This window comes from Stenella coeruleoalba (assembly GCF_951394435.1).
Source record: "Stenella coeruleoalba genome assembly, chromosome: X".
In the NCBI taxonomy this organism is placed as follows: domain Eukaryota; kingdom Metazoa; phylum Chordata; class Mammalia; order Artiodactyla; family Delphinidae; genus Stenella; species Stenella coeruleoalba.
Window position 1 is genome coordinate 10,216,833 of NC_137152.1, and position 22,427 is coordinate 10,239,259.

Sequence of the window (22,427 nt, forward strand, 5' to 3'; positions counted from 1 at the left end):
TATTTTAATCAAGGAGACTATACAGGGACATTCTTCTCCATACTTATTGCTAATATCCACCTAAATATAGTAAAAGGAAATTCACAGGTAATATGGAATCTCCATTTGTGAAATTTAAGAATTCTTTTACAGATATATTTAAAGAGCTTTGAATGCTAATTTGCCACCATCCTTGATGTGTTGATTTTGAATCAACGCTTACAGTCAACTGCATATTAATAAGCCAGAGCACTGGGTCATTCGTTCACTCCACTGGTGTTTATTGCCTGCCCAGTACATGCCAGGTATTTTATTTGCCACAGAGAGAGTCGTAAATAAAATGTAGTCCCTGGGCTTCCCTGGTGGCGCAGTGGTTGAGAGTCCACCTGCCGATGCAGGGGACACGGGTTCGTGCCCCGGTCCGGGAAGATCCCACATGCCGCGGAGCGGCTGGGTCTGAGCCGTGGCCGCTGGGCCTGTGCGTCCGGAGCCTGTGCTCCGCAGCGGGAGAGGCCGCAGCGGTGAGAGGCCCAAGTACCGAAAAAAAAAAAAAAGTGTGTAGTCCCTGCCCTTGCGTGTCTTCCCTTGGCTTAAGATGCCCTTTTCATCTAAACTTGAGTGGAAAATGCTAAGAAGTTATTCTTTTCCATTTTTAGGGTGAATGTCAAACCTAAGGGCTTTGTATTTTCAAATGAGTGCGAAGATCTCTGCTCTGCTTTGGTGTGGACTTTTTTCCAAATGTCTCTATAATGATTCCATTCAAATCTCTTCGAAAACTCAACGGTGAGTGACATTTGATGGAAACCACCTGATTCTTTGCATCACAATCAAAAATTTTATCAGCATAGAAAGATTGGGCATAATAACTCCTGCCTCTTATCTTTTGACAGTCCTTTATGAGGAATGCCCAAGACTTAGGAATGGACTGCCTGGGTATTATTTTAAAATCTATCTTTTTCTAGGATTTTATCATTGAGATGCTGGATTTCCAGAGAAACACTTCTCTTTTTTTTTTGAACTTTATTTTATTGAAGTATAGTTGATTTACAATGTTGTGTTGGTTTCAGGTGTACAGCAAAGCGATTCAGTTATATATACATATATATCTATTCTTTTTCAGATTCTTTTCCCTTATAGATTATTACAAAATATTGAGTAGAATTCCCTGTGCTATACAGTAGGTTCTTGTTGGTTATCTATTTTATATATAGTAGTGTGCATCTGTTCATCCCAGACTCCTAATTTATCCCCTCCCTTCCCCCCAGCTTTCTCCTATGGTAACCATAGTTTGTTTCTTATGTCTGTCCAGAGAAACATTTCTTATTGCTAAATCCTTACCCTTCCTCTGTCAACCTTCCTTCTCCAATTTGACTAAGATTGTCAGAGGCAAAAACAGTCATTCAAATTTTGAAATCCGCAGAGAATGTAGCAAAATGGCGACCACGTGAGGATATCTGTAAGCCTAGCACCTGGCTGACGGACGGCTAGGTCACTTCTGTTTAGTAGGACTCCAGAGCTTTGAGCCTCAACAGAGAGGGACAGGTTACGTTCATGATCTATTCAAAGCAGTTGGAGCTATTCCTGTCCCATTATTGTCAAGCCACAGGAAATTATGCCTTTCCTCATTACCATACTGAGCTCTGTAAGTGGCTGATACCCTTTGGATACCCTTTGGCTACACAGAGACCTTGTGATAGTGTTTTCCCAATCTAGAAACAAAAATATTTCATAAAATTAAATATATATACTATTTATATATACATAATATTATATATATCGACTGTCATCCATTTATTTCAACCAAATGTCATGGCTTGCATGGAGGGTGGAAAAAAATCATTATTTATTCAGCAAACATGTATTGAGCATCTCCTGTGTACCCAGCTCTTTCCTAGCTGCTGGGGATAGGAATTGGAATCAGAGCCGGGCCTGATGGGAGAGGCAGACCCGTGTGAGCGAACAGCCACATACAGCATGAGCCATAGATCGGTTCGTTTACCCAAAAAATTCACCGAGCTCCATGTTTGCCAGGTAATACTTTGGGCTGGGACATCCACAGCAAGAAAATCCCTTAGCGCACTTACGACAGTTTGTAGATTCTTCCTGTTCGGAATGAAGCTACCTGGAGGGTAGGGCAAAGAAGTGGCTACCCATACTTGTCATCGACAAAGCAGATTATCCATGTGACATTAACTGAGTATGAGCAGGTAATAAATCAGACTTTCATTGGTCTACATTTCAACAAGACAGGCTGTCACACCTCCATATTGGAAACACTTTTCATGTTGATTTGCTTCCAATTTTTATACTGGTGTGGACAGAGGGTTAATATATTTGAAATGGTTAAAATGACTTTTTTTTTTTTTTTTTGGTGGGATCTGTGAGGTTTGCAGTGCCTTATCCTAGAGTTTGTACTTTAAAAGCTAGTCTTCAGGGCTTCCCTGGTGGTGCAGTGGTTGAGAGTCCGCCTGCCGATGCAGGGGACACGGGTTCGTGTCCCGGTCTGGGAAGATCCCACATGCCGCGGAGCGGCTGGGCCCGTGAGCCATGGCCGCTGAGCCTGCGCGTCCAGAGCCTGTGCTCCGCAACGGGAGAGGCCACAACAGTGAGAGGCCCGCGTACCGCAAAAAAAAAAAAAAAAAAAAGCTAGTCTTCAATCATGTATGAGTTTCTCCGTGTCTTTTCCTCTTCTTTTCTCTTCTAAGGACACTTGCCATTGGATTTAGGGCCCACTCAGGCAATCCAGGATGGTTTCATCACAAGATCCTTAAATATGCAAAAACTCCTTTTCCAAGTAAGTCAATATTCACAAGTTCCAGGGATTTGACGGGGATAGAGCTCTTGGGGGGCCACCATCTAACCCACTAGGAATCATGACCCATGGATCTAGTTACACCACAATGGTTGAAGTGGTAAACTGGTGATCAGCTCTGTGGGCAGAGACATTTTACTGAAGAAGTGGGTTTGTGGGAGGAGAGAGGATAATTGCAGTTTTTTCATATTTATCAGAAACTTACTCCATGATATAAGGAGTCCTAAGAAGAAACTTCTAGGAGCTGTGAGTGAGTGCGGACCAAGGGGAATGGAATGGAGGGAACATCAAAGGTTTGGGATTGGTTGTATGTTTACTATGATGACAGAGGTGAGGAACACAGGTGGTCATAGGATAAAACAATTGTTCTGGTACAGTAATTGGAAATGTCCACCAGGCAAATGCAAAATACCATCTGGGAAAATAAGTAAATATAGTAGTAGAAGTAATTGGAGAGGCCAGTCATGAAAATTAAAAAGAAAACAACAAAGTAAAAAGAATATAAAAAAAAAAAAAAGAATATAAACTGGGTTATTTGAAGAAAGGATTGTAATATGTAACCCTGACGTTATCATTTCAAAAATTATTGTTTAACTTCAGCTAGGAAGACAAAAGCACCGTGAGTTCTTATATCCAAACATAAATTCTTGAAGCCAAACAGATATGCCTAAAGTATTCCTCAAAGATTCCACTGACTTTCTCTTTAAAAGCCCCATGTTATCACAGAGATGCGTGAATACATATATGTACCAAGAACAAACATATTGGCAACTAATGTTTTGAACCTTCATCTACTCAGGCCTGCTTTTCTGAAATAGGTTATGAAGTTTCCCGTCAGGAGAGATGCATACGAAAAAGTCCATCTGTTTAGGTCCTCAACCCAAGTAGCAAAGAATTAATTATTCAGATCGGAAAGAGGTGAGGTCAATTGACGCTAACCCAGACATTAAGGACTGCCTGCCCCAAGGAAGGCAACGCTTTTGACCGTATCCCCTTGAAACAGCTATGATGTATTTTCTTTCCTCTTCTCCTGGAAGCTGACGCCTATGTATGTTGATGTCTATGTATGTTTAGAATTTCTCAGGTATTTGGCTTGACCAAGGCCAGTTGTGACTTGGGGCCTTGCTGCCATGCTTGGTACTACAGGTGTTTCCAATTAGGGCTTCATTAGGGTGCAGGCGTGGTTAAGGCTTTGGATCACAGGACCAGGCAAACAGAGCTGTGAGGGGCTTAGGCTTAGCTGAGGAAAGAAAGGCGAAAGGGTGGTCTCCAAACTAGAGAGCTGACTGCCATTCTAACCTTGACTCCCCCAATCCAGCGCCCCCTCAAGCTTGGGCCACACCCTAGAGCCTGGTTTTCAAACCACAGCCACCCTGTCCCCTTCCAGTTTCAGGAAATCAGTTTAGTTGATTCTTGCCAGCATGGAAAACAAAGCAAAGCAAAAAAAATGAACAAGCCAAAACAAATCACTAAAGAGCAACAGAACGGGAAGGACCAGGCTGTCCTGCATGGTAAAGGTAGGTTACTGTTTAATCAAACTTTGTTTCAGTTATTTATGTGAGAGTGTGTATGTGTGTTTAACCAGCCTGTGATGTAAGATGTTTTCTCAGTGTGAGTCAGAGGCACATTTATCAAGACATCCATCCCCCAGCCTCCTGCCTCCTCATGGCCTCGTTTCCTGCCTTTTCTCAGTCTAGCCCCCACTACTCGTCAATCACTTGGCATTGATTTAAAATTCTCACCTCCCCAGGCCCTTCCCAAGTCGCCCTGTACACCCCAGTTCTGACACTCCTCCAAGAGCCTCTGTTTTCCATTCCTTTGTCCAGCCTCCCAGGTGCTAATAGACACAAGATACAGTCTTCCATGCCATCACCACTGGACTTGTCTCTTGTTCCTGGTCAGCTCCCTATTAGCTGTGCAGCCTTGCATATGCTTCATAACTGCTCTGAGCTTCTCTTTTCTCCTCTGCAAAGTGGGGAAGGGGAATGGTCCCAACGTGTGGGCTTCTCCTGAGGGCTGAAAGAAATACGTGCACCTCGTACGTTAAAGGTGTTCAATACATGGTGGCTTTTATAATAAGGACGTTCTCCTACAGAACCACAGTACCAAGACTGAATTCAGGAAATGGACCATCCAGTGTACTGCTATTATCATCGAAGCTGAAGCCCAGATTTGAATTTTGCCAGTTGCTCCGTTAATGTCTTTGCCAGCCTTTTTTTTCCTCCTCACCGGGATCCAGTGCAGGCTCACGAGAGGCATTTAGTTCTTGTGCCTCTTTAATCTGAAACCATCCTTCAGCTGTTCTTTGTCTCTCACATTTCGGAAGAATACAGACCAGCTGGTTTGTCAACTTTCTCTCAGTTGGGTTTGCCTCCTGTTTTTTCACGGGTAGAATCCGATCATTTTGGTAGGAGCGCCCGGTGAGGGATGTCGTGTCCTCGGTGTTTCACAGGAGAGGCACGTGACGTCCAGTTGTGCCATCGCTGATGGTGACGAGGGACCGCTTGTTCCCAGGGTTGCCACCAGCTTTCTCTGCTGGGAAACTAGCGTTTTCCCTTTGTCATTAATAACCTGTGGGGAGATACTTTGAGACTCAGGTCTCCTGTATCTCATCAAACTTTTACCACGTGGTTTCAGCATTTATGGGTGATGCTTGTCCGAACCCGTGCTATCTATGATGTCAGCAAAAAGGCAAATCTCTTACTCTGTCATTCCTTCTAACGTGAACATGATTTTTATGTGTTCCACCTTAGACATCTAAACCAATGAATGCCATTTCGAAACTTATATGCCAACAATATGGAAAATAAAAGCAACTCATTTATGTAGGCCTGTGGGCTTGTTCTGCTTGACGAGACTCAACATTGTAGAGATGTCATGTTATAGGGAATCTTTTCAAAGGCCCTGTCAACATACGGCTGATGCATGTAAATCAACTATACTCCAATATGGTATTTTAGAAAATTCTTTGGGGGTTGCACCGCACGGCTTGTGGAATCTCAGTTCCCCGACCAGGGACTGAACCCGGGCCTCTGCAGTGAAAGCACCGAATCCTAACCACTACACCATCAGGGAACTCCTTAAAATAAAAATTAAAAAAAAAAAAAGAAAAAAAGATATGGCTGGACTTCCCTGGCGGTCCAGTGGCTGGGACTCCGCGATTCCAATGCAGAGGATGTGGATTTAATCCCTGGTCGGGGAACTAAGATCCCACATGCCGCAGGAGCGGCCAAAAATAAATAAATTTTAAAAAGTAAAATAATCTTAAAAAAAAAAGATACGGCTGATGGAGGCCTGTGCTGTCATTTCATCTTTAAGAGTCATCTTAGGGCTTGTTTGCAATCAACACTCTCACGTGTCACGGCTGTGCTTTTTCAAAAGAATACAGAGGCATATGTGTAAATCGCATTCCCATTCAATTCAAACTAGATCTTTAACATTAATTTTGATCAACCGCACATCTCATGGAGTTCCCATGATTGGAAGAGAAATTGCTCGTCATTAGTGGCTCCAGCAAGGGCTTGTAGAAGGACGGGAGAGGCAGATGCTTTTCGGGCTCCTGATGGACAACAGACGTTGGCGTGATAAAGGAAAACTGTGCACCGCTGGAATCATTGGGCGCGGCCTTCAGCACTTCTGCTTCTGCGCCGCGGGAAGAAGTTTCTGCTCTTTGAGAACCAGGAAGTGGCTTCAGAATTTGGGCTTTGAATTCGGTCAGGTGCCTGCCTTTCAGCAGTCCTTGAACAAACATCACCTGTTGATTAGTCAAACACTCATTTCCAACACTAGTATGAGAGGAATAATGGATGGATAGAGCTTCAAGAATGTCTGGCCCTCTTCCACTTTCTACCTGGAAAAAATGTCTTCACCTGAATACTGCTGTTTGCTTATAGCTGTGGCACCCTACCTATCTGAGTCGTGAGGCCGGTGTTGATGCAGCTGCCTATCTGGACAGTGAGTCACTCCCAGGTTCATTTTCAAGATGCCCTGGCCACATATTTGTCATGGAAACCAGGAAAAAGTCTCTGCTTTCAGTGGGAGCATGTCCTCAGGAGAGGCAGAGTCTCCAGTATGTAATCATAAACAGTACAAATTTTCTCCCATTTGGGGGACCTGGGGGATAGAAGTTGACTTTTTTTTTTTTTTTTTTTTCCAGTACGTGGGCCTCTCACTGTTGTGGCCTCTCGCGTTGCGGAGCACAGGCTCCGGACACGCAGGCTCAGCGGCCATGGCTCACGGGCCCAGCCGGTCCGCGGCATGCGGGATCTTCCCGGACCGGGGCATGAACCCACATCCCCTGCATGGGCAGGCGGACTCTTAACCACTGTGCCACCAGGGAAGCCCGAGGTTGACCTTTTAAAAGTATTTTTATTTGTAGTTTTTATTTTTAAAATTTATTTCATTGAAGTATAATTGATTTACAATGTTGTGTTAATTTCTACTGTACAGCAAAGTAAGTCAGTTATGCATATGTATACATTCTGTTTCTTATTCTTTTCCATTATGGTTTATCACAGGATATTGAATACAGTTCTCTGTGCTATACAGTTCGTCCTTGTTGTTTATCCATTCTCTATGTAATAGTTTGCATCTGCTAATCCCAAACTCCCAATCCATCCCTCCCCCACTGCTAAAAGTATTTTTAATTATTAAAATTGTTTGAACAGAGAACACATTTATCTGGTTCAAATATTAAAACAATATGAGAAGTATATTCCCTTTCAACAGATTTCCCTTGCTCTCTTTTCTAGTTTCTTGCTTAGCCTCCAACGTATACGTGAAAGCAAATATATATTTTTAACTCTCCTCTCGTTACACAACTGGTATTTAATATGGTATTCTTAAACTTAAAAAAATTATTATACAGTAATACACATCTGTTTATTTAAAATAAATCACACAGTATAGAATAGAGTGAATGAAAAAGTTCTCCGAACCTCCAGCCCATGTTCCCGAGGTAGCTAGTTACCAGTTTTTTGTGAGCCATTCCAGATGTTAAAATTTTTTTAGAAACTTGAGAGCTGCTTGCTAAACACAGCCACTATTAAAAATTAAATGATATAAACGTACAACAAAATAAATTATATTAAAAGTAAAGGTCATAGATACTCATAACTCATCACTGCCTAATTATTTTACTACATTTTACTACAATCTATGCTCTCGAGGTTGATTATGTTACAGGTACCATCTTTACGGTGGAGATATAAAATGATGGCATATACAACATTGTAAATCAACTATACTTCAATTAAAAAAAAGAAAATGATGGCTACTGGTCATCTCTTCTCAACTCTTCTTGAGGACTTTACACCTCTATTGACATAGAATGTAGAAGATGCTTCATTGAAATTAATCAAAAATATCAACTTAGGAAATGTAAAGACGCAACAAACCTGTCAACACAGTTATTTTTAAATTTAAAGAAAATCGGCATGAGAATAAATGACATTGCTTAGTTAGGAAAAATAAATGGCTACTTCTCATGGATGTCCAAATAGCCTTTCCCTTTTTTTTTAATCTAAATGGCCAAGTAGACAAGGTCTGTCCTCCCTCATCCTGGAAAATTTCATCTCTCATCCACCTGTCACTATTTGGATGGTCATTCCAGTGTCTCCCCTGGTCCTAAATTCTCCTGCTTCTCTTCACTCATTTTTTTCTCTGGCTGTACTTCTTCTACTATCCCTTAAATATTGGTTTGTGCAATGAGCCAACCTTGAGCTTACACTCTTCCTCGTCTGCATTCTTCCTTGTCTATGCTCTTCCTTTCCCCATGGCTTTACCTAGTAAGTTTCTTTAACCTGATGACTCTAGGATTCCTTTGGATTCCATCTGACTCTCTCTCGGGCTCCATCTGGCTAGACATCTCCACGTGATCATCGCTTAAAGTCATCCTGTCTACAGAACTTGTCCTCCCCACTTGGTCAATGGCATCATTATCATTCAAGTAACTTGACAAGTCAGCTGTATCTTGTGACTCACCAGTCACATCCATCACTCACCAGCACTGGGAATCTAATCCAAACATTGCTCTACAACCTCCGGCCGTGTCCTTGGGTTCAGACTTTCCCTTCCATCAGACTCTTTCTTCCCTCCATGCCCCAGCCTCATCTCAGTTACCTTCCAAGGCCCAAGTCCTTTCACATCCTCCAAGAAGTCTCCCTAGATCCTCGCTCACCTTGATTCTGTCTTCCTGCAATCCCCACTGCATTCTGCTGGTACTTTCTATGAAGACTTAGAGTCTACCCCTCTCTGGAGTAGGGTAATTACCTAAATCTCGATTTCCCTCCCCCAGATTGGAGGCTCCTGGGCTGGAGAGGGACAGAAGAGATCCTGGCGTGGAGCTCTGTGGAGTACGTGCTTGAGAAATGTGAGTTGAATCGTTTTCTATTGAATTTATGTACAATGTATAGGAATCTTGCCAGTGAAAGGTGTAGGAAAGAGCTAGTTTTCCCCACCGCAGGGGTCACAGATTCATGTGTTTACAGGTGCCCAGCACAGGTCACATAAATAACTGGAGAGGTCAAGCTCTGTCGAGAGAGGAAGCAGCCCCTTCTTAGCTCAAGCCACTTAACCATAAGGAAACACGGATCCAGTGTTGCCAAGTCTTCCAATTATTCAAGAGAAGGCAGAGATAGGGATTTTTAAATGTGCAACCTCCCAAGTTATAATTACTGGTAACTAGAGACATTTTAACCTTTTATTGTAAAATTGAAAAAAGGAAACTACAAAACCCCACCCCACAAACATAGAGTTTAATGCGTTATTATGAGGCAAACATCCAACTCTTCTAATGGAAACTCAGGTCAAGAAATAGAACTTGGCCACCTACCCCAGGAGCCTACCTGGGCTCCATTCCAGTCTCAGCACCCCCAAATGAACCCCCTCTGTACATTTATACTAATAATTTGCTTTCATTTTCTTATGGTTTTATCATTTGGGTGTGCACCCCTAGGTGCTATACTCTAACTTAACGCAAATTGAGTCTGAGTCATTTTTTAAAACTTGTGTCTTTTCATCTGCAGATCCCCCCTCTGGTGCTTCCCTTTCCTTACAGTTTCTTTTTGTTGAAGTACCTGGGGTATTTGACTTGTAAAGTTTCTCACAGTCTGGATTTGTTTACTGAATGGTGCAGCTCATCATGTGGTCTGCACTTCCTGTACTTTGGCATCTAGATCCACAACTTGTTCATTAATTAAAACATTGTTTTCAATTGCGAGCATCATCCACTGGCAGCAGCTTATCTCTGCATCCTCTACCTTGCTCTATCTCCTTGTTTGTTTCTCTCGCTACTTACTTGGCCCTGACTGTGAATAGTCAATCAACTTCTTTGCCACTTTCCATGTTGGGAGGATGGAGATGTATTCTGATCTAATAGAATCAAAGTCTTCATAATTATCACACTGCTGACCATAAACGTTGGGTGTTGTGGCTCCTTGGATCCTATAACATGGGCCACGTAGGGATGCTTTAAAGGGACAAAACCAGGCATCCTCCCAGAGACTGATTTGTTGCCTTTTCAGCCAGATGGTTCACCAGGTGGGATGCAGCCAAGTCACTAGTCTTTCCCTCACCAGATGACAGGATTTCCTCTGACCACGGCACCTGCTAGTTTAAAAGGGAAGTCTAGAACCACTTCCCACACGGGGGAGGGGGGTGGAGGCTGGGTGTGTGTGTGTAACTCTGCAGGTGCCAAAAGTCAGCAGAGTTCTAAAGGCAAGTAACCCATGTCTTCCATGGGGGTACAAAGGGGTAAAAGAAAACAGGATTTGCAGAGAGGTTCCCCAGGATAGTAAAGCTCTGGTGAAAAATCTATTAAGAAATCTGTAAAATCCCCTGGAAAAATACATAAGAAAGGGAGAACAGCAAAAACAACAAAATGAGAAAGAGGAAATAAAAGGAATCTAGACAAGAGAACCAAGATGTTGACCTGTCATATATCAGAAAACATTTTCCCAGTCAATGAAAGGGCTTGGTGAACAAAGCTAAACTTGTGCATCCATGATAATACGTGTAGTTGATTATAATTATTTAAACCACTTAATCATTTCAGGTAGAGTTTATCCATAGTGGTAGACTGGGTAGACTGACACCCAAGTAAAACCGTTTTTGTTACAAGTCAGAGATGCATACATTTGCATCAAATGCATAAGGCGTAATGGCTGTTGATTAGTGGACTAATAACCAGGCAAAAACCTGTCTCTAGGTAAGTTGACCTGAACAGCTAGTGACCTGGGAGGAATTCCCTCCCGCTGAGTGGGCATACGTGGCAGGGAATAACTCATTATACCAGTGGGTGGGCACTTCAGCTGGCCTGACCCTTTTTCTTCTCCTTTCCACCCTCTTCACTCCTTCTTTCCCTACTCTTTTGTTTCTTATTCCACCTCAAGTTCACTGTTAATTAGACAGTGAAATGTCTCATTTCTCCTAGATGGCGAGGTGAAATTTTCCTAAAAACAGAGCATTCAGTGTCTGGCAATAATTGATTTTCATCATAATGGCTCTCTAATGAACTGTTGAGTTTCAAAAGAAGTTTTCTCTGAATGAAAATTTGCCTGGTCACCATGCTTTGGGCATGAAGAGATAATAACATCGTAGGGGAGAAGAGACACATCTTCCTTACAGAATAATTCCAAGTGATGTATCTAGATACTCTCCATCCAAGAGGGCAAGATTGGGCTTCCCTGGTGGCGCAGTGGTTAAGAGTCCGCCTGCCGATGCGGGGGACGCGGGTTCGTGCCCCCGTCTGGGAGGATCCCACATGCCGCGGAGCGGCTGGGCCCGTGAGCCATGGCCGCTGGGCCTGCGCGTCCAGAGCCTGTGCTCCGCAACGGGAGGGGCCACAACAGTGAGAGGCCCACGTACCGCAAAAAAAAAAAAAAAAAACTGAATTGCAAGAGGGCAAGATTAATCCCTCCCCAGCTCCCACCCACACTGGGCTAGATTTAGTGACTCCTTCCAAAGAATAGAGTATGGACAGGGAAGGGAAAAACAGCAATATTATAGTGGAGAAACCTGGCAGACAGCACCTTAACCAAGTGATGGAGGGTAACATCCTCAGTGATGTCATGTAGATATCAGGTACCTGCTGACATGTTATGAAGAGAAGGGAACTTTGGCACTTTCCCAAAATGCATAACATAACCTCAGTCTAATGAGAAAAACATCACACAAACCCAAATGAAGGGACATTGTATAAAATTCCTGGCTGACACTACTGGAAATTGTCAAGTTCATGAAAAAATATGGAAAGATGCAGAAACTGTCAGCCCAGAGGAGACTAAGAAGACTTGATGATTAAACGCAATGTGGAATCCTGGATTGAATTCTCAAACAGAAAGAGGACATTGAATGGAAAAACAGGTGAAATTGGAATGAAGTCTTGCTTTAGTTAACAGTAACGTAGCCTTGTTAGTTTCTTAGTTGTGACAAACAATATAAAGTTTATTGAAAGAAAGTGAACAAAAACAACAAAAGATAACATCTTTTAATTGGCTACCAAGTATTCGACCTAGTTTTTTTTGTTTTAGATTTTTAAAATATTTATTTATTTTAATTTATTATTTTTGGCTGTGTTGGGTCTTCGTTGCTGCGCGCGGGCTTTCTCTAGTTGCGGCGAGTGGGGGCTACTCTTCATTGCGGTGCGCGGGCTTCTCTCATTGCGGTGGCTTCTCGTTGCTGAGCACGGGCTCTAGAGCGCGGGGCTTCGGTAGATGCGGCACGTGGGCTCAGTAGTTGTGGTTCGTGGGCTCTAAAGCACAGGCTCAGTAGTTGTGGCGCACGGGCTTAGTTTCTGCGTGGCATGTGGGATCGTCCTGGGCTCGAACCCTTGTCCCCTGCCTTGGCAGGCAGATTCTTAACCACTGCGCCACCAGGGAAGCCCTAGATTTGTTTTTAACATTTCAGTACTCCTCATATCTTGTTAGTACACAGACCATCTGTTAACATAATGAAGTGTTCTGTTTGTAACAGCTTATGACAGGCTGCTTGGTGTATAAAGCAGCTAAAATCAAGGCTCTTGATTTGACATGGCAGCTTAATTCTGTGTATTTCTGTAGATGTGGTCTCGGTCCTAGCTTTGTCTAGAGAGATCTTGGACAAATGTATGCTGTTTGAACCAGGATGGGTAAAATATTCAGTGTGGTTACCTCCACCCCCAGAAAATAACTGAAAACACGTGGTCTCTGGAAGGTGAGTCAGCAGTGCCATCTTTCCATATGAAGACCTGCTTGACTATAATTAAAACTTTCATTTGACTATTAAAATTAAAGAACAGCTATAAATTAAAGTAACAATATTAAAACCTCTGGGGGGTAAGTCTAAAACTCCTCTTTAATTAGAGAGCTACAAAACCTAAGGAACACTAATTCTTTTCGGCATCAAGGTCTCATCTTACAAAGAAGCTGGTATTTTGTAAATCACAGCTCTTCCAGGGCTGAGGACAAATTTTGGTTCTTGCTAGGGATTACTGCCTGAAAGATTTTGCCCTTTAAGAACTAGGCTATAAGTTAGAGAATACTAATTTCTTATCCTGATTGGACATATGAGAATCTGGGTGGTCTTGGTCATGTCATGACTTTTCTAGATTAGAGTTTCCATAGTTCTATAGTTAGATGTTGGGTTATTAATTTTATTTGACTGTTATAGTTCAAAAAGTTTGAAATTTTTGTTGCAATAATGAAAATAGTAGCCCTTCTCCTTAAAAACAGAAGGCATTAGTAATAGGTGGTGGATTCGGTTTTTAATTGTATATTCTTCTTTGTACTTTTCTGTATTTTTCACATGTGTGTATCTGTAGTCATATAAACAGAAAACTGTATTTGAAAGCACTGTAAGGACATATACTAGTAGATTTTTCATTAAGACTTACTGAGTTTAAGATATTGTGCTCAGGTGGGCCTTAATCCTTCACTTTAATGACAGTTTTGCCAGGACAATCTGAAAGTTGAACTTGGCTTTCAGTTCATCCCCTGACTGCCCTTTTCCATTTGCCACTCTTAATATTTGTGCTTTTTCTTTATAGATCTTATTCCTCAGTTTTTATCTTTTTTTTTTTTCCATTGGATTAAAACAAACAATGAGCTTTAAAAAGAACACTCCTCGGGGGTCTCAGGCGGGCACAGGAGAGAATCCAGGTCTTGCTTGGAGTCAAGGTGAGAGCACTGAGCGAGGATTGAGGGGAACCTGGATCCCAGAACAGAGTTGGCCCTTGGAGACCATAGGGCGGGATGAGCACGTGCAGCACTTCCTGACATCCGGGTCTCAGAGACGCTGGGGAGGGGGAGTACGGGGCGGGGTCTCAGAGAGGCTTGGGAGGGCGTATAAGGGACGGGGTGTCTGGTGGGCCCGGGAGAGAATGCCAGGTCTTGCGTGGACTCAAGGTGAGGGCCCTGAGGGAGGACTGAGGGGAGCCTGGACCCCAGAACAGAGTTGGCCCTGGGCGGCCATAGGGCGGGATGAGCACGTGCAGCACTTCCTGACATCCGGGTCTCAGAGACGCTGGGGAGGGGGAGTACGGGGCGGGGTCTCAGAGAGGCTTGGGAGGGCGTATAAGGGACGGGGTGTCTGGTGGGCCCGGGAGAGAATGCCAGGTCTTGCGTGGACTCAAGGTGAGGGCCCTGAGGGAGGACTGAGGGGAGCCTGGACCCCAGAACAGAGTTGGCCCTGGGCGGCCATAGGGTGGGATGAGCACGTGCAGCATTTCCTGATATCCGGGTCACAGAGACGTTGGGGACTGGGTATAAGGGGCGGGATCTCAGGCGGGCACAGGAGAGAATCCCAGGTCCTGTGTGGAGTCAGGGTGAGAGCACGGAGGGAGGACTGAAGGAAAACTAGGCGCCAGACCAGAGTTGGCCCTTGGAGGCCATAGGGCGTGGTGAGCACATGCAGCACTTCCTGACATCCGGGTCTCAGAGACGCTGGCGAGGGGGAGTAAGGGGCGGGGTCTCAGAGAGGCCGGGGAGGGGGTATAAGGGGCGGGGTCTCAGGCGGGCACAGGAGAGAATCCCAGGTCTTGCGTGGAGTCAAGGTGAGGGCCCTGAGGGAGGACTGAGGGGAGCCTGGACCCCAGAACAGAGTTGGCCCTGGGCGGCCATAGGGCGGGATGAGCACGTGCAGCACTTCCTGACGTCCGGGTCTCAGAGACGCTGGGGAGGGGGAGTATGGGGCGGGGTCTCAGCGAAGCTGGAGAAGCGGTATAAGGGTCGGGGTGTCTGGTGGGCCCGAGAGAGAATGCCAGGTCTTGCGTGGAGTCAAGGTGAGGGCCCTGAGGGAGGACTGAGGGGAGCCTGGACCCCAGAACAGAGTTGGCCCTGGGCGGCCATAGGGCGGGATGAGCACGTGCAGCACTTCCTGACATCCGGGTCTCAGAGACGCTGGGGAGGGGGAGTATGGGGCGGGGTCTCAGAGAGGCTTGGGAGGGCGTATAAGGGACGGGGTGTCTGGTGGGCCCGGGAGAGAATGCCAGGTCTTGCGTGGACTCAAGGTGAGGGCCCTGAGGGAGGACTGAGGGGAGCCTGGACCCCAGAACAGAGTTGGCCTTGGGAGGCCATAGGGCGTGGTGAGCACATGCAGCACTTCCTGACATCCGGGTCTCAGAGACGCTGGGGAGGGGGAGCACGGGGCGGGGTCTCAGAGAGGCTGGGTAGGGGGTATAAGGGGCGGGATCTCAGGCGGGCACGGGAGAGAATCCCAGGTCCTGTGTGGAGTCAGGGTGAGAGCACGGAGGGAGGACTGAGGGGAAACTGGATCCCGGAACAGAGTTGGCCCTTGGAGGCCATAGGGCGTGGTGAGCACATGCAGCACTTCCTGACATCCGGGTCTCAGAGACGCTGGAGAGGGGGAGTAAGGGGCGGGGTCTCAGAGAGGCTGGGGAGGGGGTATAAGGGGCGGGGTCTCAGGCGGGCACAGGAGAGAATCCCAGGTCTTGCGTGGAGTCAAGGTGAGGGCCCTGAGGGAGGACTGAGGGGAGCCTGGACCCCAGAACAGAGTTGGCCCTGGGCGGCCATAGGGCGGGATGAGCACGTGCAGCACTTCCTGACATCCGGGTCTCAGAGACGCTGGGGAGGGGGAGTACGGGGTGGGGTCTCAGAGAGGCTGGGGAGGGGGTATAAGGGGCGTGATCTCAGGCGGGCACGGGAGAGAATGCCAGGTCCTGCGTGGAGTCAGGGTGAGAGCCCTGAGGGAGGACTGAGGGGAACCTGGATCCCGGAACAGAGTTGGCCCTTGGAGGCCATAGGGAAGAATTTAAATAAAAAAAAAAAAAGAACACTCCTCATGGTAGATATCTCCATAGAGCTTATATTTACTCTAAACTGAGTTTTGCCAGACCGTCCAAGTGGATACTCCTGGTTTTTCATTATCCATCAACACATTACACTGTAGAGGATACAGTGGCATAAAATTGGTGTAATCCAGCAAAACTCTGATATGCAAACAGGACAACACAAAATCATGAGAATAGTTTTCTATCTAGTTCTAGAAAAATGATTCATGTTTTTCCTTCCTTCTTTCTTTCGAGGTTTCTAAAAAGGCAAAATTATGTATATATAGTAATTCGGTACCTAAAAGTTTGAACTCTGGAAAATGGGATTGCCACGCTCCATGTTTCCCATTGGCTAAAGAGATGCTTTCTCTAAGAATATGCAAACTCTCTAGTCCAGTCTTTTATATCTTTAAAGTTATACCTGTTTGTTTTGTAACATAATGCCAGCATGGCACTACAGTCAGCTGTATCTGAGAACAAAAGTGTATATCTCAATGTGATGAACGAGGACATAGGAAAACTTGGACAGTTGAATTTTGTCCATGGTTATCTGAAGGTGGCAGAGATCTGGATTTGGTTGAGTCACTTCCGGTTTGATTATCTCGGCTGATTGCCACCAATCACATTTAAGGCTTCTGCCATCACATGGTTTATTTTTCATACATGCTGATGTGTGTATGTCAAATAGTGCAAAGGACTCCATGGTAATTTTAACCTACTACCTGGGTCTTTAGTTGTGAGAACCACAAGGTACGTCCCGGTTGACTGAGTTTCTTGAATGAATGAAATGCACAAGTTCCCTTAGCAAAAGTAAAATCAGCCTCCCCTTTGAAGATGTGGCATGATTTGTAAACCTGACCACTATAAGGACATCTTTGCTAATTTAATACACGTCTATATACTGCTGCTTTTTCATCCAGAAAATTTTCATTTCAAAAAGAGAAAAATCTTCTATAACGATTAATTCATTAACTCTGATAATATCTCTCTGCATACCAGAGTCAGCAAACTCTGGCCTGAGGGCCAGATATGGCCAGCTACCAGTTTTTCTACAGCCTGAATGCTAAGGCTGGCATTTGTATTTGTAAAGGACTGGAAAACAAATCAAAAGAAGAATACTATTTCTTGGCGTGTAAAAATTATATGAACTTCACATTTCAGTGTTCATAAATCAAGTTTGATTGGCGCCCTCATTCATTTGCAGCTTGCTTATGGCTTTCATGTTAAGTGGCAGAGTTGGGTAGCTCTGACAGAGACTATATGGCCTGCAAAGCAGAAAATATTTACTGTGTGGCCCATTTCAGAAAACGTTTGCTGCTTCCTCTTCCAGACAAAGCTATTTTTGGAAAGAGAACTGAGGCCCAGCATGAAGTGGGTAGACATAGCAAAATCACTGCAATGAACTAGCCTGGGATGTAAACCAAACTTCTCATGTGATGTAATTTCTAGCGAAGCATCTTGCATAAGTGGGGGAAATTAAAATCTGGAGGTGAAAGTAGAAAACAAAAATCAAAAATCTAAATTTTGCATAGTGGGAATGTTTGAATGATAGAGCCCAAGGATCCAGGACGTATTTTATCTATTGCCAAAATGCGCTTTTTCTGGAGTAGCATGCTTCCCTTCCCGAAAGCAGAGCCATGCAGCCCTAGGCCATCACAAACCCTTGCTGATTGATTGCTGGATGAGGGTCACGTAGCTCTGACTTTGGACGGTGTAGGCAGTGATCACGATGACCTTTGAATGTTTAGGGTCTCAAAGCACACATACTTTGGGGGGGGGCCCATAAAAAGGCTGAGTCTATGTCCTTCCGTGAATGGCCCCCTAGAAGTGCTATAGTCAGGTTCTCAAAAGCCTGCCTCTTCCTTTTATTTTGGGCAGGTTTTAGTCCATTTGTGAGGGGATAACGAAGGTTAGAATTTCAGTACTTGTTACAACCTTGTCAGTGGTGGAGGACGGACGTGGCTAAGAACAATGGTTATACTTTGTAATTTCTGGTTTGTGTGTGTATGTGGCTATCTAATGTTTTATTTGGGGGTAATCTCGTGTATATAATTTATAAATACATAATACATTCTTTACATATTTGTGCGATCAAACTTTTTAAAAAATTTTTTATTGAAATATAGTTGATTTACAATATTGTGTTTCAGGTGTACAGCAAAGTGATTCAGTTATACATATATGTGTATATATATATTCTTTTTAGATTCTTTTCCCTTATAGGGTATCAAACTTTTTTTGGTGGGCGGGGCCTTGCCATGTGGCATGGGGGATCTTAGCTCCCCGACCAGGGATTGAACCTGTGCCCCCTGCAGTGGAAGTGTGGAGTCTGAACCACTGGACTGCCAGGGAAGCCCCAGACTTTTTATTGATAGTTTTATTTGTGTCATCAGATAGTTAACATACTTGTTTTTTGCTTAATTTTCTTCTGTTGTATAACAAATTACCACAGATTTAATGGCTTAAAGCAACATATTTATCACCTCACAGTTTTTATCCATTAGGAGTCTGGGAATGGTGTAGCTAGATCTTTGGCTCAGGCTATCACAGAGGTGCAGTCAGGGTGTCGGCTGGGGCTGTGGTCTCATCTGGAAGCTCGTGTCCCCTTCCAAGTTCAAGTAGTTTGGGGGCAGAATTCTTTTCCTTGAAGCTATAAAACCCATGGTGGATTTCTTCTTCAAGGTCATCAGGAAAGAGTCTCTGACTCAGAGAAGGCCTAAGCCCTCTTTTAGAGGATGCCCAACTGATTAAGTCAGACCCACCCAGGATAATCACTCTTTTGATTATTTAGAGTTCACTGATTTGGGACCTCAATTACATTTGCAAATTCCCTTCTACCTTGTCATATGATGTCACACAATCAAGGGAGTGACATCCATTGCCTTTGTCATATAACATAACCTAATCGTGGTGTAACACCAGGGGGCTGAGATCATAGATACCATGTTAGAATTTTGGCTCTCACACCAGGCAAGGGAAGCATGACTCCAAGAGTCGGAGGGAGCCAGCTTTGAATCTTACCTCTTCCACTAACTAGCTGTGTGAATGTACAAGTAATTTAACTTCTCCATGCCTCCGTGCTCTCAACTGTAAACTGGAGATCATTGTAGCATCATTTTAGCGTTCCAGCATCTACCACTTCAGGCTGGTGCCAGAATTCAATAAGATAATACTTACAAAGGGTCTGGAACTGTGACTGGCAAATAGCAAGTGGTGAACAGGTGTCAGATATTTTCATTCATTTTTATACATACAGACGTTCTATTCATCCAACGGAAAAATGATATTGGACATTGCCAGAACGTGCATCACAGGATCTTCAAGAAAGCAAGACAAGAGGAAGGAATTAGGAATGCAAATTAATCCTGGTTTTATAGTAGAAAGGGCTTACTGAGAGCAAGCTAGTTCAGTAAATGGTGCTTGAACACAAAGTGAGATACGTCTGTGAAAGCGTCTGCACCGAATAAATGTTGCTTGAATTTAAATCTGGACAAAAGTACACGCTTAATAATTGTCTGTGGATTAATGGATGTGATTATCTACTTTTTAAAGTCAAATCACTGCTTAACCAAATTATTTTTTTCTCTTTATTGTTACCCACAGAACTATTTGAACCTGACAAACATTTGATCTGTCGACGTGGCCCCTGCGTTCTTCCCCGATCTAAGGTAAGGTCTGTTAATATGAAACCAATAGAGAAAGTCAGAGTGTAAGAACGTTTGCCAAAGATCTTGATAAAGTATTGTGTAGCAAATGGAGAAGTACAAATATCTAACCCAGGACCTGTAGTTTCTGTACTGAGTGATAATTCTCACCTACCTCCTAGTCACAAGCTAAAGGCCTGTGTTAAGCCCTTCCTCTCTGAAGGGAAGGAGAGAGAAAACAAAAACAAACCCCCCCAAACAAGGTGACCCCCCAGAAAAACACCACTCTCAATTTGCTTGTGTCCTTGGAAGTAAAGACAAAGAGATTCCCTTGATTACAGACTTGCTGATCTGTGGAAAATCCACAACCCCACGTTACCTCGTGCTTACAACAATGGGCAGACAGAAATCACACACTGCGGGCTTTTGTCTTCTCCTTATATTGGCTTCTTATTCTCCAGAATGGCTTCTGGTCTGGTAACAGGGAGAGGGCCTGCTGGCTGAGGAACGCTCTGCAGAGTGGCTGGTATGGCTGTGGGTGGTGCCTGGGGAGCCTGGGAAAGGAAAATTCCTGGGAGCCGGGGCTGTGTTGTAGGTCCAGTAACTCAGCCATCCTGGAATTCTCGGACATGCCTGGTGCTTTGGGATCCTCGGAGCTCCTATCAGAGTGAACCGAAGAGCTAACTATTCTAAAATTTTATAGAAAAGAGAGGGGGGAGAGAGGGAGGGAAATGACATCAACATACAGCAACATTCTGAGTCTCATTGTCAAGTACTAGCAAACCATCCTAAGTAGCAGATCCAGATCTTGCTAAATTTTTCATAAAATAGGAATCATTTTAGACCGTAGGAACAAAAGGACTATAGGATTGGTAGATCATTTCTTGTCTTACTTCAGAATCTATCTCTGTATATAATCTTTTTTTTTTTTTAACATCTTTATTGGGGTATAATTGCTTTACAATGGTGTGTTAGTTTCTGCTTTATAACAAAGTGAATCAATCATACATAAACATATGTTCCCATATATCTTCCCTGTTGCGTCTCCCTCCCTCCCTATAATCTATTTTTATCATTAAATCACTGGAGGAACATAGAATAATGGAGGCAACCATCCAGATGTTTCCAAGCATCCAGGTGTTTGACAGTGTGGAAGTCTATGTGGACACAAAGTGTCTGGGCTTTCCATGGACTCATTGTTTATCCTTTTGATTTATTTCCTTATTTATATGTATGTATTTGGAGGGGTGGGATGGGTGGGACACGAGCAGATTTCATTCATTCAGCACACACTTAGGAAGCGCCTGTTATGGGTAAGACACTGAAAGACACACAAAGGAAACACAGAGGGACTCGGGCCGTAAGAGATTTGCAGTCCTATCCCAGGGACTAGAAATCTTGTGACAAGCATCGTTCAAAGTTGTATTGACTCCCATACGCCTAACTCATCTTCTGGCAAAGCTGGTCAAAACCATTCAGCGGGTTGCCGAATTCTACAAGAGAACAAGAGTGAGGTTGAATTGACTGGTCATTTAGCAGATGTGGTTAACTCGATTTCCAGTTTACCAACAGCCAAAGCAAAGGCGTCTAGTAGGAGTAAGCCAGCTTTCTGTCAATCTCTTCCGTGTCTCTTGGAGGGAAAAACAACCGGTCCAACTGCCATCTGGAAGGCGAAATTGCAAGCAGCCAGTCAGATGCAGTTTTCACCTCTGAACCAAGTGTTCAGTTTCGCCCACACGTTTCCTCCAGCGTGAGTTTCTCATTCAGTGATCCCCAGCTGTATTTTTTCCCGTTCAGCTCATCTCACTTTCTTTTTAATCAGTGACAAAACAGGATAAAACACCTTTATTATTATTATCTGAAGCTCAGCATTACACCTAGGATTTCTCTCTTTAAAAACTAGGAAGCCATGGCATTTATCAAAAGCAGAGAAGCGGTGGATGTGACTAGGGGTTCATATTGCCAATGGGTATTGCAAATTATACTAAGAAAATCTGAGAGTGAGTATCTTGTGTTATTAGCTTCTCAAATTTGATGACTACTATTTTATGAGTGTCTTCTTTTCCTTCTAGACATTTGTGGCATTTTTCTTAATGACCAAATATAGATATAGATATAGATATGTAACTTGTACCACCTGCAGCATTATTGTTAAGAGGAATAATCCACGTGGTACTGATGCAATTTTAGTCTTATATTTCTGGACTCTTGGAACCATTTAAGCAGCTGGCCCGTGGGTGGACTCCTTAGAGCACATTTGAAAACCTTACAGAGAGGTACATTTTACCCAAGGCTGCACCATTTAGCTGTCAGAGTCCCTGGAATGTTCGGGAAAGGATGCTAAGTCAACACTCCACATGACTTAATTGGGTGTTTCCATGAAAGATATAATAAACCATGCTTCTCTATACTGTCTGAAGATGGGTCACGTGGCAGGGTCTCTGTTGACAAAGGCCGCCAGGAAGTGACTCTCTCTTCCCCAGAGACACCATTTTCAAGCTGTTCTTTTCTGCTCAGTAAAGATTAAAAAGGAAGTGAAACCTTTTGCACTCTTCTGCACTGCTGTTTTTTGGTGTGTTTTTTTTTCAGACAGAGCAGGAACGCCTGCTCATACATTCTTCCAAGACTTGCTAAGAAAGACTTGAAAATAACAGGCAAAAAGTGTCTGTGTTTGCTGTCTGTTCTTTGGCTATGGAATAAAAACAAAAAAAAATGACATTGAATCTGG

The 22,427-nt window shown here is 43.9% G+C and overlaps 1 protein-coding gene across 1 annotated transcript; it reads left to right on the forward strand.

The window, feature by feature from the left end:
• The first annotated feature begins 536 nt into the window (after positions 1-536).
• On the forward strand, positions 537-20,886 carry LOC307180425 (uncharacterized protein). The gene is made up of 5 exons (XM_079910685.1): positions 537-762; positions 2,685-2,773; positions 4,179-4,308; positions 9,087-9,161; positions 19,659-20,886. Coding segments are annotated over exons 1-5 (330 nt in total). The 5' UTR covers positions 537-728; the 3' UTR covers positions 19,661-20,886.
• Positions 20,887-22,427: the final 1,541 nt, after the last annotated feature.

Bases quoted from the DNA above. Each gene is read 5' to 3' on its own strand.
- LOC307180425 (XM_079910685.1), top strand. From the start codon at position 729: ATGATTCCATTCAAATCTCTTCGAAAACTCAACG. The intron at 763-2,684 runs GTGAGTGACATT...TTCTCTTCTAAG, and splicing joins ATCTCTTCGAAAACTCAACG to GACACTTGCCATTGGATTTA. The intron at 4,309-9,086 runs GTAGGTTACTGT...TCCCTCCCCCAG, and splicing joins GGCTGTCCTGCATGGTAAAG to ATTGGAGGCTCCTGGGCTGG.